This window comes from Talpa occidentalis, unplaced genomic scaffold (genome assembly GCF_014898055.3).
Source record: "Talpa occidentalis isolate TD23 unplaced genomic scaffold, MPIMG_talOcc4v2.1 talOcc4.7, whole genome shotgun sequence".
Taxonomy (NCBI): Eukaryota; Metazoa; Chordata; class Mammalia; order Eulipotyphla; family Talpidae; genus Talpa; species Talpa occidentalis.
The window spans coordinates 98,330,762-98,348,973 of NW_023605083.1; the positions used below are offsets into that span (position 1 = coordinate 98,330,762).

Sequence of the window (18,212 nt, forward strand, 5' to 3'; positions counted from 1 at the left end):
TAGGCTCAGGAAGTTGGCACTTTTTAAATTACTGTCAGGCTAACGAGTCCAAAAGTTGTTGGCATACCCCTAGGGGTGGTCCTTCCTAGCCTCTCCTAGCCTAGCATACATTTAGAATTGGAATAAAGCCCAGCTGCTTTGTGAAAAGTAGTGTGACCTGTTTCCCCTCAGTTTAATAACTAATATTTCAGTATCTGCAATGCCATAGGCCATTTCCCTATTTCATACATTTGCACCATATGGTTTTATTATTTGATCATTTAAAAGAAAATTGAATTGTGTATTTTGTAGAGTCCTCTTTCTGCTCTGGTGAAATGTGGGCTTCAAGCTCTGTTGTGACCCTTGGTGGAGTCATTCTTGTTCATCTAAAGAGGTATCTGCAAATCCTGCCACAGTGAAGTATATTTTTAGCATTTTTTCCAAGATAACTTAGGCCACCTTGAAACCCTACCCAAGTACATTTTGGCTGTGCAGAGACTGTACACTAAAAGCCAGGAGTTCTTGAGAGGGGATTGGATTTGCTGGTGGGGGTGGTGGGGGTGGGGAAGAGGATTGTTTTTATTATTGCAAGATAAATTTCCTGTTGAGTCAGAGAGAGAGGGAGTTAGTGTGTGCATGTGTGCACACCTTTATTTCTTTTATATTGGAAAATTCAAACAGGGACTTAAATGGACCAGTTTCATTTTCCTGTATTTATTGCCTATTTGCTAAATATAGGGGCATTGTTTTGGTTTTACATGTAAAATTTAGATAAAATGTGCTGTTTTCACTTATAACACTTACATCTAGTTTTATTTTTTCCCATCCTGAAATATGATTATGTGTTTGTGACATGAAGGGTTTACTCATAGAACCTTGAACAGGTTTCTTAAACATTTCACAGAAATGTTTTACATTTGTTGAGTCAACTATTTACTAACCCTGAGTTAATGAGTTGTGGTGCTAAGAACTGAATTTAAAATTTGATATTGTCACTTAAGGTGCTCTCTTCTTCATCCTTTATGTTCAACCAGATTGTTCATTTCACTTGTTTTCAAACTGTAAAGTGTCATGTGGAGGTATCATGGTGAGCCTGGTCTGGAGTGAGGGTGGGAGGCAGGATCCAGAGACTGAAAAGAGATGTTCTAGATCCCCCATTCTCACTGAATCAAAATGTTTCTCCTTTGCACATTTTATACATTTGACCTCATGTAAGATGTTTGAGGAAAGAGCATACTGGTTAAAAAACAAAAAGGTCTGAACACAGTTGTTTAGTCTCATTGATGTTTTGAGGAAGGAGTTCAAGTGCTCTCCAAGCAACAGTTGTCATACCCAGAGGTAGGACCTGCTTTGACTCATGAACTTGCATGTCTGTAAGGTCTGTGCTTTGATTTTGGTGATGTTTCATTGCCTCCCTATTTACAAGTATGGTAGTACTTGTAAATAAACCTATTTTTTGAGGTAATTCAAGTTAACCACTAAAATCACTCATAAAATTAGGATATTATGAAGGATTCCTGAAAAATAGGAAAGTGGACAAATTATTTGACTAATATTTGAATGATAATGACCGCAGGTGTTGAACTCAGGAGTTGTCATTACTGAAAATCAAATCAATGACAGCAACACAGCTATGCTAAATAGAATTCTCATCAGGTAGGTCACTGTTGAAGAAAATTTGAGCTACTGTCTTTCCTTTTACCTCTGAATTCCATTTATAACTCTATTTACTTAGGATATCCGAGTTTGCAGGAGAGTTCAGAGATAGGTCACATGAGCATTTCTTAGGGGTGCAGATCAGAATTTTTTAAAAACCTTTTTATAAGATATCCATGAGCATTCATGCAGTGAAATATTCTATAGTAATAGAGAATGATGAAGCTCTTTATGAACTCATGAGAAAGATTGTCAAGGTATTGTTAAGTAAGAAAAACAAAGATAGAAAACAGTGTTTATAACATTCATGTAGAGGAAAAGTGTGTTTGTGGTGGGGGCGGGTAAATGAAATTAATCAGGCGTTTTGCAGCACCACTAGCCTCTGTGGCTATCACTTGCAGCCTTGATGGTGTTAATGCAGAAGGCGCTTGGGAGCGTGGGCGCGGGGCACGAGTGCCTGATTGTGGCCACCTGGTTTATGGTTTGGGCATGCTTAAGTATACACACCTGAGCCTAGAGGGCAGGGCTATAAGGATGGCGTCCCTCAAGGACTGCTATGGGAGGACAGCTATGAGAGGACAAATGGCGGGACTACAGAAGAGGCAAGACCAAGAGACAATGTGTGACAGAGAAGAGAGTGTAAAGATTTGTGGGGGTGCAGGTTGCTTGTTACCTGCCTCTTTGTATGTCTGCCTGTGGACTTGCCACTACAGAGAGAGAGAGAGAGGGTGGGGAGGGAGAGAGGAGAGGGAAGGATATTTCTAAAGGATACTCTAGAAACTAATAACTTTGGTTGCCTTCTCCAACGGCAACTGGGTTTTAGCAGCTGGGGGACAAGGGCGAGAAGAGTCTTCTGTGGTATTCTGTGGTACTTTTTAAAATCTCTTAAATGCAGTGCATACTTCTAAAAACAAAACACTGTTGCAAGTGAGGCATAGGGAAGGAACACTCCCCAGGTGGTGCCAATGTGCAGCATCTCAGTTTCTCAGTACCAGAGTCCACTACTTGTTGAGAAGGCTGCAAGATATCACAAAAAAATAACTCCTTCTCCCCTCCTTTTCACCGCTGACAATTTTGTGATATTGGATTTCTCTGCCCTTAAATTCCTGATCTGTAAAGTCAGTGTTGGGTAATTTCAAAACCTTCCAATTGTTAGGTTTTCTGAATTCTGGGCTGTGGGAGGGAGCAGACAGGAAAGCAGGTGAGGGAGACAACTGGTTCTGTCTCTGATTCTCCCCTTAACTTCTATAACAAAAAGTGAAATGAGTAATAAGGATGGTATTTTTTTTTAAATAGTCATGTATTATATACCACCAAATAGAATTTAAAAAGTTCTAAGTTTTGTTTTAAGGTTGAATTGAATAACAATTCTCTAGGAAATTTTATTTTTGGAATCTTGTTGATTAAAATGGGGAAATTTGGTCAGATTGACATCCTGAATTCTTTTTGAATTTGTTGTCATTCAAAATCCCTCTAAATGACCGAAACAAAGAAAACCAAAATTTTACTAAGGATTATAAAATCTTAAATGATTAGAATATACACATATAATGTAAATTTTGATTATATATCTAAATTCCTATATTAAAGTATGAGAATATATACATGTGTGCATATATATAAATATGTAAGAAGTCTCATGGAAATTTAAAGATTTATATAGCTAATTAAGATGGGAATTATATATAGTCTATACATAGATTTTTCCATCATATATAATATTCCCATCATGTATATGCAAAGAATTCCCATCTTAATTTTATATGTGTGTGTGTGTGTGTGTGCGCACATACACAGTTTACATCCTAAAACATAATTAGGTATCATCATGTTTTAGCTTGCTAATACCAAATAGTGTAAAGTTATCTGTTCTCCCTTGTGACAGTTTAGAATTCAATATATGTTCTCACTCAGGGTTTTTTTATGGGGCCTGACAGCTGATTCTGATATTCTTGTGAAAGAGGATATGTGCTAGAATATCTTTGAAGGTTTTGAAATTAGAAGCAACAATCACAACCATGCCTAGCAAGGGGAAAATTGCCCTACCAGATACAAAAACCTCATAATGGATAGGGATTTGTATTGGCAAAGGTGAACAATCAAATAGGTGAGTCTAGATTCATGGACAAGTGGAGATATACTTTATAATAAAGATGACCTTTTTTTCCTTATGAACTATTTCAGACCCATAGAAACATGCAGAGTAACATAACAGATGTTCATGAATTTACCATCTGTGTTTAAGAAAATTTTAATATTTTATCATACTTGCTTCATTTTTTGTTTGAAGAAAGTGTTACAGATTATATCTCTCTTTTTTTAAAAAAAAGATTTATTTATACAAGAACTGGGGTGTAGGTCAGAGGCATGGGAGGGTGAGCGAATTCACCAGAGAGAGTGGGGAGCAGAACAGGCAGACAGACCGAAGACACTACTGAGGGGAGCAGTGGGCGAGAGGTCTGCCACTCCATGTGGGAATCTCCCCGGCTTGCCAGGAATCAAACCCGCACTGCAAAGGCTGCGGACAGCTTCACAGCGCAGTGCTCAACCTGCCCCAGATTGTATCTCTTTCCTCAATTCTTTCCTTCCTTCCTTAGATGTAACTGTTATCCCAGAGAATGTTACATGGTCTGTGCTTTTATTTTGTATATATTTAAATAATATGTAGTATTTTCTGTGTTTCTAATATACATTAGTCTCATTTTGTAAATTACTTTCCGCTTTACTTTTCTTGAGGTTTATATGATTGAAACAAGTAGCTCTAAGTTATTGTAACTGCTGTATAGTATTTTATCATATGATGTATCTTATTCTTCTGACTGGAGTTTAGGTCATTTTCAGGTGTGTTTATTGCATCGCTACAGTAAATATCCTTTTGTATATAAGTATGAGTTACCCTAGGGAATACAGTGAAATGACCTAGTTGTAATAAGGACAATATTTCAGATTAGTGTGGAAAGATACATATGCTCAATAAGATTCAGTTGGTGTAATTGCCAACTAAGGATTATAAAATCAATTCGGAAAAAACGGCTAACCATAACATGTTTTAGAAAAAAATTTTTTGCATGTGGTTAAGGAGCTAGATATAAAAAAAAAAATCAAAAAATAAAACATTAAGAAGTTTAAGAGAGGTAGAATGTTTTTAAAATTTGGAGTAGAGAAGGTCTTTAGAAAGACAAAACAAATAATCCATCTTATAGCATAGAGGTGGGAAAGGGATTAATATTAGAATTTACTCTCCTTAGGTTCTCTGATTTTTGCCTTAGGTCTTCTGTAGTTCTTCCTGGAATGTTCTTGCCTCTTTGAGGGTACTAGCTCTTCTCATCTTCCAAACTTTGGCTTAAAAATCATATAAGAATGTAATTTATTGTCCTAACTGTGACAGTTTTAAGAATAAAATGGAACATAACTAACAATTGCACTAGAACAATAGGGGTAAGTTGGGCCTGTTTAAGGACATAAGGGCATGTGATCATCTTAGCTGAGATTGGCTTTCTGTGATCACCTCATCAGAAATGTCTTTCTCTTTTTCTCCCATCCTGTTTTATTTTTTTACCTTATAATTTTGCTGTGTGTGATTATTTTTGTATTGTCTGTATTGTCATATTAAGATAACATGTCTTGATCATTCCATGCCAAAGATTAGAACAATGTTATTACACCAATGTGTAGTGATCAGTATTTGTTGAATATATGACACTTCTGCTTTGGTCTTAAAATCCTGAGAAGATGGGACAAACATGAGTTATTGAATAGTAATGGTAGACACAAATCATACTTTTCTAAACAAAGCATTGTCATGTATATCAACTTCTGGTAGTATACTCTTAAGTAAAATTTCCCTAGTTAAACTTTAACATTTTAATTTATATATTGCTGATTTTTTAGTCTACTTTTTGTTGTTGTTACTGAGGTGACATTATAACATAAGTTTCAGATGTACAAGTTTATGCTTAGTTTAGTTTCCATCCACCACCATATAATTCACCCATTTTACATGCTTTATCCATCCCTCAACCCCCTGTGGTAACCATCATTCTGTAGTTAAAACTTAAGGGTTTATTTTTGTTTTATTTTTTCTTTTCCTTTTCCTTCAACATTGGAGTGATAACAGTATTATCTTTCATCTGACATATCTCAGCAAAATCCCTTCAGGGTCCATCCAGGTTGTTAAAAAAGCAAGATTTAATCTTTTGTTACAGCTAAGTAGTATTCCTTATGTCTATATACTACATCTCTATCCATTTATTGGTTGTTGGGCACTTAGGTTAGCTGAACTTTCTGGAAAACAATTTTTGAAGCTACCGTATTAGAGATATAGAACACTTCCTTGAGAAACATTTTCAGGTGTTCATCTTTAGGTATTTCTATATTGAATATTTAAGTGAATTTGTAGAAGTGGAATTGTTTTCAAGGGAAAAGTGATTTTTTTTTGTTTTTCTGTGATTATTGATCATGTTGATGTGATTTCTTTTAATTTTGTTAATTCCATGTCCCTATTATGCTTTATTTTTCTGTTACTTTATTAACTTACACATCTATATTTTGCAGGTAAAAAAACTTTTTAAAAAAGATTTATTTATTTATTTTATACAAGAACCACGGTACAGACCAGATGCGTGGGAGGTTGAGAGAATTCATCAGAGACAGAGCAGGGACCAGGACAGGCAGACTGACGAAATACACTGCTGCTGGGAATAGCGGGCAAGACAGGAGTGGTCTGCCATGCCATGTGGGACCCTCACGGGCTGGCCGGTATTGAACTGGTGCTGCAAAGGCTGCAGACAGTTTTACAGCGCGTCGCTCAACCGCCTGCGCCACCAGGGGAGGCCCTTGCATGTAAAACTTTTGCTGTTTGTACTTTTTCTAGTTTGTAGCTTGCTTTTTAAAGGTGTAATTGCTATATGGGAGAAATATTTTATAAATCCAAGATACCAATCTTATTTGTGCACTTGTGGTTGTCTTAGGATGTCCTTCTTTAGCAATTATATATTTCTGTTAGCTATTTTGAAAATATTGCACATGTTATCTGGCCTTTTTTAATTTTTTATTTTTTAAAGATTTATTTATTTATACAAGAACCGGGGTACAGGCCAGATGTGCGGGAGGGTGAGAGGACCTGCCAGAGACAGAGTGGGGAACAGAACAGGCAGACTGCTGATGGGCGCAGCGGGCTAGACAGGAGAGGTCTGCTGTGCCATGTGGGGTTCTCGCCCGCCAGCCGGGATCAAACTGGTGCTGCAGAGGCTGTGGACAGCTTCCCAGCACTGCGCTCAACTGCCTGGGCCACCAGGGAGGCCCTTACCTGGCCTTTTAGAGGACCTCAGATTAGGAATAGCTTTGAGAATATTTGTGTCCTTAACTTTCTTGCCTTGTTATAAGACTCAAGGAACAAATGAAAGAGAAAGTAGTAATTTCTGTAACATGAGCTTTCCATGGGAGAATGTAGGGTAGAAACCAAAGATTTATTGGAAGCTGCTACTCTCTAATACTGCATTTCAGCAAAAAAGAAATCTTTGCTTACAAAATGTTATTTACCTCTAAGATTATAGAGAAAGTGCCACTAGTTAATCCATAAAATGCCATTGATTATAAGATGTATATAATTTCTGAATTTTAAAAATCTGAACACATGTGGGTTTTAGAATCCATGAAATATGTTAACTTTGCAACACAGCCACTTTAAAAACTTGTGGTTAGTTTGTGTAGTTTTTTTTTTTTTTGTCTTGGCATTTTTTTTTTAAAGTAGCTTCATTGAGTTACAATTCATGAAAGTACCACACAATTCATCCATTTAAAGTGTACAATTCATTGGCTTTTAGTATATTCTTAGAGTTGTACAAATGTCACAACAATTTTAGAACATTTTTATTAACCTCAAAAAGAAATCCCCAAATGATGGAATATTACTCAGCCTTAAAAGGGAAGGTAATAATTTTGATATATGCTACCACATGCATAAACCTTGAAGATGTTATGCTAAGTGAAATAGTCACAAAAGGACAAATACTGTATGATTCCATTTATGAGGTGCTTGGATCGAATTCATAGAGCTAGAAACTAAAATTGTAGTTGCTGGGGGCTGGGAGGAGGGGGAATGAGGAGTTAGTGTTTGATGGATATAGAGTTTCAGTTGGGCAAGATGAAAAATCCTCTGGAGATGGATGGTGGTGATGGTTACACAACAATGTGAATGTGTTTAATGCTACAGAAATGTATACTTAAAAAATGATTACAGTGGTAACTTTTATGTTATATATTTCACTACAATAAAAACCAAAAGAGGGCCTCCCCTGATAACGCAGGCGGTTGAGCGCCACGCTGTGAAGCTGTCCGCAGCCTCTGTAACGCCAATTCGATCCCAGCCAGCCCGTGAGGGTCCCACATGGTGAGGCAGACTTCCTGTTCACCCGCTGCTCCCCTCAGCAGTGTATTTCGGTCCATCTGCCTGTTCTGTTCCCCACTCTGTCTCTGGTGAATCCTCTCACCCTCCCGCGCATGTGGCCTGTACCCCGGTTCTAGTGTAAATAAACAAATAAATCTTTAAAAAAACGAAAAACAAAAGAAACCCTATACACTTTAGCTATAACCTGTTTATTCCTCCATCTCCACACCACCGTCTTTAATCAACCACTAATCTGCTTTCTATTACTATAGATTTACATATTCTGGACTTTTACATGAAAGGAATCGTATAATATGTGGACTTAAAAGGTCTGTTTCTTTTACTTAGCATAATGTTTTCAGGGTTTGTTCAAGTTATGTATCAGTACTTAATATTCTTTTTTTTTTTTTTAAAGATTTATTTATTTATACAAGCACTGGGTACAGTCAGAAGCGCGGGAGGGTGAGAGAGAATTCACCAGAGCCAGACTGGGGAACAGAACAGGCAGACTGATGAAGTACACTGCTGAGGGGAGCAGCGGGCGGCAGGAGTGGTCTGTCACGCCATGTGGGACCCTCGCCCGGTGGCCGGGGATCTAACCAGCGCTGCAGAGGCTGCGGGCAGCTTCGCAGCCCAGTGCTCAACCGCTGCGCCACCAGGGGAGGCCTTTAATATTCTTTTTTACAACTAAATAATATACCCTTGCATGGCTGTCCACATTTTATTTATTCATCAGTTGATGGGCATAATATTTCAGTTGTTTCCAAAGTTTTTATAGTTATTTTGGGACTTGAAATTTTATGAATATAAGAAATAAAAACCTACTCCACACATACTAAGTAAAGGAGGACTTAGCGTAAGGCTGTGTATATATTTTAATACATATCTAAGGACAAGGAAAACTGTATAGTGGCTTCTCCTGGGTACTGACCCTGGAACAAATATTTGGGAGCTAAAGCAGTTCCTGCTGTGTCTCAGGTGGCTGCAAAAGGTACCTTGCCTCTGCTGCTCTCTACATGTATACCCTGTTTCCAGACTGGCATTCTCTGCTTCCCTGTGATTTCCGACCTATGCTTTGGCTTTTTACCTTAACTCCTGCTCTGGCTACTTTGTGGCTCTTTTCCTATAGCTGAGTTCCAAATGTGTAGAGAAGGATTTAGTTGGTTATCTCTGGTCCAGTTAGGATAGTGTACTTCATGTAACCTTGGTGTGTCATACCTTAATTATGGGCAGATATTCTAGGAGTGTGTGTGCTTGGACCTGGGGGTGACCAGCCTCTATAGGACAATAATCTAGTCAATCTAAAGATGCAATACCTCGCTAGGCCAGTCAGTAGTCATCAAACTTTTTTTCTCAAAACTCCTTTACATTTAAAAGTTATTTAATATTTCAGAGTGTTTTTTGCTTGTGTGGGTTATATACATTGTTACCATATTAAATATTAAAATAGGGAAATTTTAGAGCTATTCATTTAAAATAATATAAACTCATGACATGTTAATATAAACATTTTTAAAAGTATTCTTTTCAAATAAGACAATTTAATGAGAAGAAAGGCATTGTTTTACATTTTGCTAATCTTTAATATGTGACTGAAGAGAATATAGCTTGATCCTCATGTCTTCTGCATTTAACCTTGCAATATGTTGTTTTGATTGAAGTTATGAAGAAAAACTAACCTCATACAGATAAGTAGTTGGAAAAAGGAGGGAATATTTTAATAGTCTTTTTAGATAATTGTGACTATTCTTTGATACCATGCCAAAATTAGACAAGTGGTAAATGGTTAGTTGCCACGTAGAATCTGAAAGCATATCAATGAAATTTCCATATTCTGCTACATTAAATATTTGTCTTGTACCTTAAATATATGTTTCAGTCATGTATAATTTTATAACTTTCTGTTTTGGTTATTGTTTGTAAGAGATGATCCTTTGAGTTATGCAGCTATTACAAATGTTGACACATTTTATTATGTGATACCAGGAAGTCACACTTGCCTAATATCACCAGTCTTGCCAGAAAAAAAATTTAAATGTGGGGTAACTATTAAGTTCAGGTTGGCAGATACAAGTTTTTCCAAAATTCTAATTTTCACAAATTCTGATGACTCTTTTCCTTGAAATAATAGGCTCAATTTGTTATTCTTTGAATGCTTTCCCATCCCCAGTACCTTTTTAGGGTGTCACTTGGCAGCAGAATTATTTAATGCAGACATTTCCTCTGTATATATGTTTACCTTTCATATAATCTTGAATTCTTTTTAACAGTTGACTTTTTCAAAGTCCTATGATTTATACTCATGGATTTTTGTTTTTGTAATATGTAATTTTTTTTTTGTAGAAGGAAGACATTTACTGGGCAGTTGCTTTTTGTCAGTTCCCATGCTGAGATTTTTATATAGAAATTTACTCATCTATCCAAAAGTAGAGCATGCCTGCAAAACCTTTTAATAAGTTGAAATGGTATATAACAAAGATGCACTTGCCATTAATTTATATAGAAAAATTTTTTCATTCCCAGAACCCCAAAATAGCCTACCAAGTCACACCAAATAATACATAAAACCTGAAATAACACTTACATCTAGTGAAAGCAGAAATGGTTTAATACATAGCCTGCATAAAGGAGCTCACAGGGTAGGAACGTGGCAGTTTTACCTTCACTGCTTGGAGTGCATGCTGCCCCTTGAACAGCTGCAGCAAAACCAAAGCTGAACCTTATTTTTGCGTTATATAGTAAAAACAAAATACTCTTCAGACATCTTTTGTTTAGCAAAATCTTAGATTTTTCCTAAAAATGAAGTGGCTTAACATGAACTTTGAAAAGCAAGGCTACCTGTACATATTTTTACTTTACATAATTTCTGATATTTGTGATAAACTGAAGAACCCTTGCCATCTGACTACAAAACTGAGGCAACAAATGGGGAGGATGGTCGCCTGCTAGCTGTGGAGGGAGGGGGGCATAGTGGGGCATGGTGGAGGACTATTAGGGCTTTGGTAGTTGGCATGGTGTGAAGATAAACAATGGTAGAAGTTGAACCTGTAACCCCTAAAACAAATGCAGTGTTGTAAACCAGTATTACCTCAATAAACTTAATTGGAAAAGAAAGAAACTCTTTTTAAAGTGTAAATGAAAAGAGCCAGTAATATTTTTCTAACCTCAGTAATTTATATTAATAGATGAGAAAAAGCTTTTACTGGTAATTGTGGTTTTATTTATGTATTTATAGTTAAATTTATTAGAAATCCACCTGGTGCTTTAGTTCTTATCAATTCTATTTTTTCCCATCCTGTTTAGGTGGTTTCCTAGAAACATGATTGTTTGTTGGACTTGATCTCACATCCTGGTGAGGATTTCTTTACTGATAATGTCAAGTTCAGGTTATCCTCCCAACCAAGGAGCATTCAGCACAGAACAAAGTCGTTATCCTCCCCATTCTGTTCAATATACTTTCCCCAGCACCCGTCACCAGCAGGTAAGGAACAAATACCATACAGATTGTAAATGTGTGTTCTGTGTTTTTCTTTATTTCCTATTTAATACATTTATTAGTGAAATCAAATGTAATTTTTATGTGTATTTTTTTTTAATGGCAAGAACCATTTCTTAAAGTTTGGGGATTCATTTTCTGTGTTCTTACTGTGGCTTTATGTCATATTTCCAGGGGATGGCCGTATGTCTTATTTTTGATTATAGGAGTTGATGACAGAAAAATAATAGTTCCTTAGAGTTTCTACATTAAGATCTATGTTTATCTTCCAAGTTCTGGTTGAGTAATAAGCTAGCCAGATAACTTGGCCTGTCTTGAAGGATGGCCAGGATTGGGCTTGAACCTTCTTGAAAGATTTGATAGCAAGAAGATGAGTTTGCATAATTCATTTATCTTGTGAAAAATAAAACGAGGTGACATTTTCAGTTCAGAGCAGGCCAAGGACAAAGGTGCAAGAGGTGTTAAGAAAAAAAGTAAGGGAATGGATGAAATGATCATCTCAGAGAAAAAGAAAGCAGATTTACCTCAAAATACAGTTGAGTACTTCTGGATATTAATGAGGACTCCTTTGAAATGTAGTCATGATTACAGAGTGAGAATGGACATCCTTTCTTTGTTTTGTTTAGGGAAATACACAGTCTTTCACTATTAAGTATAATATTAGTTTTACTTTTTTTAGATACCATTTTTGGTTGAAGATGTTGCTCTCTATTCCTAGGTTGAGAATTTTTATCATGATTTGGTGTTATATTTTGGTTGAGTGTTCTCCCTCCTCTAATGCTATTTATCTAGTTACTAATTTTCTATATTACTGTTACTTTTTAAGAAAATCCAATTTGAGGGCCTCCTGGTGGTGTAAGGGTTAAGTCAACACTATCTTGCTATTACTACTTCAGCCTGGGTTTGCTCCCTGGCCACATGGTGAGGCAGACCACTCCTGTCTTGCCCACTGCTCCCCTCAGCAGTAGATCAGTAGATCTGATCAGTAGATCTGCCTATTCTGCTCCCCATTCTGTCTCTGATGAATACTCTCACCACCCCTGTACCTCTGGTCTACACCCCAGTTCTTGTATGCATAAATAAGTAAAATAAAAAGCTATAGATCAAGGATCCTTATCTTTTAAAAAAAATTCGACTTTGAGACTTGGTACTTATATACAGTACTTATATACAGTACTTACTACTGTACTTATATACAGTAAAAATTATATGTGTACATTTTGACAGATTTATATCTATCAAACCACCACCAAAATGAAGCTATAGAACATTTCTGTTACCTCCAAAAGTTCCCTTGTACCCCATTCAGGTCTGTCCTCTTCCATTTTCCACCAACTTAAGCTTCCAGGAAACCGCTGATGTGCTTTCTGTTAAAGATTTTGTCTTGAGTTTCATATGAACTCTTGTCTATGGCTTTCTTTGCATCCCTTAATACTTTTGAGATTTACCTCAAAAGTTCTAATGTGTCAGTGGTTTATTTCTTATTATGACTGGGTATGGATATACCATTTTATCCAGTTACCTCTTCACATGTTTTATTACAAATAAATTACTTAGCAATTGTGTATTTGTGTTTGATGTATGCAGATTATATAAAGAAGCACTGTCTTATTTTGTTAGCAGTTTCCTTTGAAAAGTACTTTAAATTTGTATCAATTCCAATTAACTTATTTTTATCCTTTGTATTTCTTTTTGTGTGATATTTAAGAAATTTTTGCAAAATCTACATCAGTAAGATTTTGTCCTATGTTTTCTTCTCTAAATTTTCTAATTATAGGTTATATATTTTGGTCAATGACCTGTTTTGAATTAAATTTTGTTTCTAGTATGAGGTAAAGGTTGAGTTCCACTGTTTCACATATGGGTATTCATTTATTCTAGAAATCATTTATATTGCAAAGATTTTTTTCCCCACCTTCAATTGTTTTGGTACTTGCATTGAAAGTTAATTGACTACATATGTGTAGGTCCATTTCTCTCTATATGTGTGTAAGAACAGGTATGTAGGCCAGAGGTGCTGGGGGTGAGAGGATTCACCAGACAAGAGTAGGGAGCAGAACAGGCAGATCTACTGAAGTATGCTGCTCAGGGGAGCAAAGGGCAAGACAGGAGAGGTCTGCTGCACCATGTGGGTTAGTGCCCTGGCAGGGGATGGAAGTCATGTGCAGTGGCTGGTGATAGCTTGATAGTGCTGAGACTTTAACCCCTGCGCCACCAGGGAGGCCCCTTTACTGAATTATTTTGTCTGTCTTACCTTTATCTGGTTTTCTGTGTAAACTAACATTAAACTTTTAATAAAGCACTTCATACTGTCTTGATTATTATGGTAGCTTTATACATTGATATTAAGTAGTATTTTTTCCTGAATTATTTTGAATATTCTACATCCTTAGCTTTTCTATATATATTTTAGAGTTTATCAGTTTCTATGCAAAGGCTTGCTGGGAATTTTGATTGGATTGTTTTGAATCTAGAGGCTAATAAGAATTGACTTGGAATCTTCTCATCCATGAATATGCTATATCTTTTCATTTATTTAGATCGTCATTAATTTTTCTCAGTTATGTTATGTAGATTTTTTTTTGAGATTTATTTATGCATACAAGAGCTGGGGTACAGGCCAGAGGTGTGGAGGGGGCGGGGAGGGGATTCACCGGATACAGAGTAGGGAACAGAACAGGCAGAGTCAGGAGAGATCTGCTGCGCCATGTGGCTTGCTTCCTGGCTGGCAGGAGATTCAAACTCATGCTGCAGTGGCTGTGGACAGCTTCATAAGTTATGTCTTAACCTCTTGCACCACCAGGGAGGCCCTGTTTTGTAGATTTTCATACATGGGCCTTATACATCGTTTGTCAGATGTTCCTAAATATTTCATAGTTTTTGATGCATTGTAAATGTTGCTTTTTGAATTTTAGTTTTCAGTTGCTCATTGATGCTATGTATGTTGGTTTTTGCATTCTGCAACCTTATTTATTCTGGTTGCCTTTCTAGTAGATTTTACAGGATTTTCTATGTGTATAATTATCTAATCTGAGAATAAAAACAGTTTTGCTTCTACCTTTCCAAACTGGGTGCCTTTTCTCCTTATTGCACTGCCTGGAATCAGGAGGTGAGGAGGCACAACCTTGTTTCTGCTCTTAAGAGGAAGATATTCAGGGTTTTTTGTTTTTTTTTTTTTTTTTTTTTTTTTTTTTTTTTAATCATTAAGCGTGTTACCTTGAAAGTGTTCCTTTTTTGGTATTTTCTTAAACTTTGTATGTATGGTTTTTTTTTTTTTCTTCATATGTTTGACTTATCAGTGAAATGGGGTATATAATTTTCTGTGTTTAAAGATAGTGAACTTGATTTCTGCAGTACTTATAATTCGGTTTATTTTTTCTGAGTCAGTTTGGGTAAATTTTTTTGTTCAAGGAATTAAATTTATGGACATAAGTTATCATATTATTCCTTTATTTGTTTTGATGTCTTTGTGATGCCATTCCTCATGTTGATGATGCTTCCCTCCCAGCTTTTTTTATCAGTCTATCTAGAGATTTATCAATTGATTAGATTTTTTTTTTTTTTTTTGAAGAACTAGCTTTGGTTTCATTCATTTTTACTTTTTTTTCCCACTGATTTCTACTCATTTCTTTCTTCTTTCCGTAATTGCCCACATATACACCATTTCTGACCCCTTTCATTCCTTTGTATATATTCAGGTTTCCTTTTGATGTCATTTTCTTTTTGCTTCAATAACCGTATTTCTCTCAATGCAGGCCTTTTTGCAGTGAATTCTCTCAACTTTCATTTACCTGAAATGTTTAACAGAATTTATCTGACTTTCTAGTTCACCTTGACAAATATTTTCACTGGACACAGAATTCTAGATTGATAGTTGTTTTCTTTCAACTCTTTTAAAATTATCATTCGTTGTATTCTTGCTTGTGAGGTTTCTTTTGTCATTCTTATTCTTTTAAATATATACACACACACTTTCACACACAGACATATGCATATATGTGTAAATGTATCCTTCCCTCTACCCCCATTACTTGAAAGATTTTTTTCTTTATCACTATTCTGCTGTTTGATTATGGTGTGACTTTCTTGTGCTCTTTGAATGTTTATGCCGTTGTCTCTAACGTTCACTTAGCTTCCTGCCTCTGGGAATTTATAACTTTCAAGAAATTTGGGCAATTATTCAGATATGTTTTTGTTTCCAACTGGTTTCCTTCTGAGACACCAACTATTCGTATTTTGCGTTATACTGTATATCACTGGACCTCTGTTCATTTTCTGCTTGTGTGTTTATGCATTTAATGCATAAAAGATCCTGTTCAATGATCTTTTCTTTTGCAGTTTTCAGCCTTCTGTTATTTCATCCAGTGAAGTTTTATTGCAGACACTCGATTTTTCAGTATTGATTGGAATATGAACACTGAAATTTTATGCTTTTCAGTGCTGGCTTTTGGCGTATATATATATATATATATTTTTAAATTTTTTGTGCATACAAGAGCTGGGTATAGGCCAGAGATGCAGGGGTTGAGAGGATTCACCAGAGACAGAGTGGGAAACAGAACAGGCGGACTGACTGAAATACACTGCTGAAGGAAACAGCGGGCACGACAGGAGAGGTCTGCTGCGCCATGTGGGTTGCTCCCTGGCCGGCTGGGGATTGAACTTGTGCTGCAGAGGCTGCGGATTGCTTCACAGTGTGGTGCTTAACCCCTCGTGCCACCAGGGAGTGTGTTGTATTCTTTAAAGAATGTTGGATTCTAAATAGGCAAGGAAGAAGTCAAACTATCACTATTTGTGGACGATATGATAATATACTTAGAGAACCCCAAAAACTCCACAGAAAAACTAATTAATCAATCAGTTTAGTAAAGTGGCAGGATACAAAATCAACGCACAAAATGGGCCTCCCCGGTGGCGCAGCGGTAGAGCGCTGGGTTGCGAAGCTGCCCGCGGCCTCTGCAGCGCCGGTTCAATCCCCGGCTGCTCCCCGGCCACCAGTGGAGGGTCCCACATGGCGCGCAGACCTCTCCTGCCGCCCGCTGCTCCCCTCAGCAGTGTACTTCGGTCCTTCTGCCTGCTCTGCTCCCCGCTCTGGCTCTGGTGAATTCTCTCACCCTCCTGCGCTTCTGACTGTACCCAGTGCATGTATAAACAAAACAAACAAACAAGCAAACAAATAAATAAAGAAAAACATGCCTCTATTAAAAAAAAAAAAATCTTAAAAAAAAAAAAAAAAATCAGTAGCCTTCCTATACACAAACAATAAATCTGAAGAAAAAATCAAGAAAACCATTCCTTTTATTATTGAAACAAAAAAAAAAATATCAAATACCTGGGAATAAACCTAACAAAGGAAGTAAAGGACCTATACAAAGAAAACTATAAAACACTGTTAAAAGAAATAGAAGTAGACACAAAGAAATGGAAAGATATCCCCTGCTCATGGATCGGAAGAATTAACATTATCAAAATGGCCATCCTACCAAAAGCAATCTGCAGATTCAGTGCTATTCCAATTAAAATTTCAATGTCATTCTTCAAAGAAATAGAAAAAAATATTGATGAAATTCATATGGAGGCACCAAAACCCCCAAATAGCCAAAACTCTCCTGAAAAAAAAGAAGGGAATGGATGCATCACTCCCCCAGATTTCAAACTATAGTACAAAGCCATAATAATCAAAACTGCATGGTATTGGACCCAGAACAGACACATGGACCAGTGGAACTGAATAGAAAACTCAGAAATAAACCCACAGATTTATGGTCAACTAATCTTTGACAAAGGAGCAAAGAATATGCACTGGAGCAAAGAAAGTTTGTTCAATAAATGGTGCTGGGAAAACTGAGTTGCTACATGCAAAATAATGAAACTTGACTGCTACCTCACACCATGCACAAAAACCAACTCAAAATGGATTAAAGAACTAGACATAAGACCTGAAACCATAAAATATATAGAAGGAAATAGAGGCGAAACACTACATGACATGCACTTCAAAGACATCTTTACAGACACATTACTCAAAGCAGTGAGAGTGAAGGCAAAGATACAGCTGGGACAACATCAAATTAAAGAGCTTCTGCACAGCAAAAGAGACAGTAACCAAAACAAAGAGAAACCCCACCCATTGGGAGAAAATTTTTGCACCCAACACTAATGATTAAGGACTGATCACAAAAATCTGCAAAGAGCTGACGGGACTCAAGAAAAACAAAGAATATAATCCAGTCAAAAAATGGGCAGAAGAGCTAAAAAGAAACTTCTCCAAAGAGGAAATACAAATGGCCAACAGGCATATGAAAAAATGTTCAACATCACTTGCAATCAGGGAAATGCAAATCAAAACTACAATGAGATACCATCTCACACCAGTGAGAATGGCACATATTAAAAAAACTAGCAACAACAAATGTTGGCGAGGATGTGGCAAAAAAGGAACTCTCTTGCACTGGTGGTGGGAGTACAAACTGGTCCAACCACTATGGAGAGCTGTGTGGAGATTCCTCAACCTACTAAAAAGAGAGCTTCCATATGATCCAGCAATTCCACTCCTAGGTATTCACCCAAAGGACACAGAAACATTAATTCCAAAGAGCACCTGCACTCATATGTTTATAGCAGCACTATTTACAATAGCTAAGCTTTGGAAACAACCCAAATGCCCAAAAATAGATGACTGGATCAAGAAGA

General features: G+C 36.7%; 1 protein-coding gene across 16 annotated transcripts in view; it reads left to right on the top strand.

Annotated features, from left to right (window-relative positions):
• NCOR1 (nuclear receptor corepressor 1) overlaps nt 1-18,212 on the top strand; it is a 159,800-nt gene that overhangs the window by 13,558 nt on the left and 128,030 nt on the right. For all 16 annotated transcript variants that reach the window (XM_054689594.1, XM_054689592.1, XM_054689593.1 and 13 more), the window contains exon 2: nt 11,327-11,504. In XM_054689594.1, coding sequence (XP_054545569.1) covers nt 11,397-11,504 — 108 coding nt within the window. In that variant the 5' untranslated portion in view covers nt 11,327-11,396. The remainder of the gene's footprint in view (nt 1-11,326; nt 11,505-18,212) is intronic.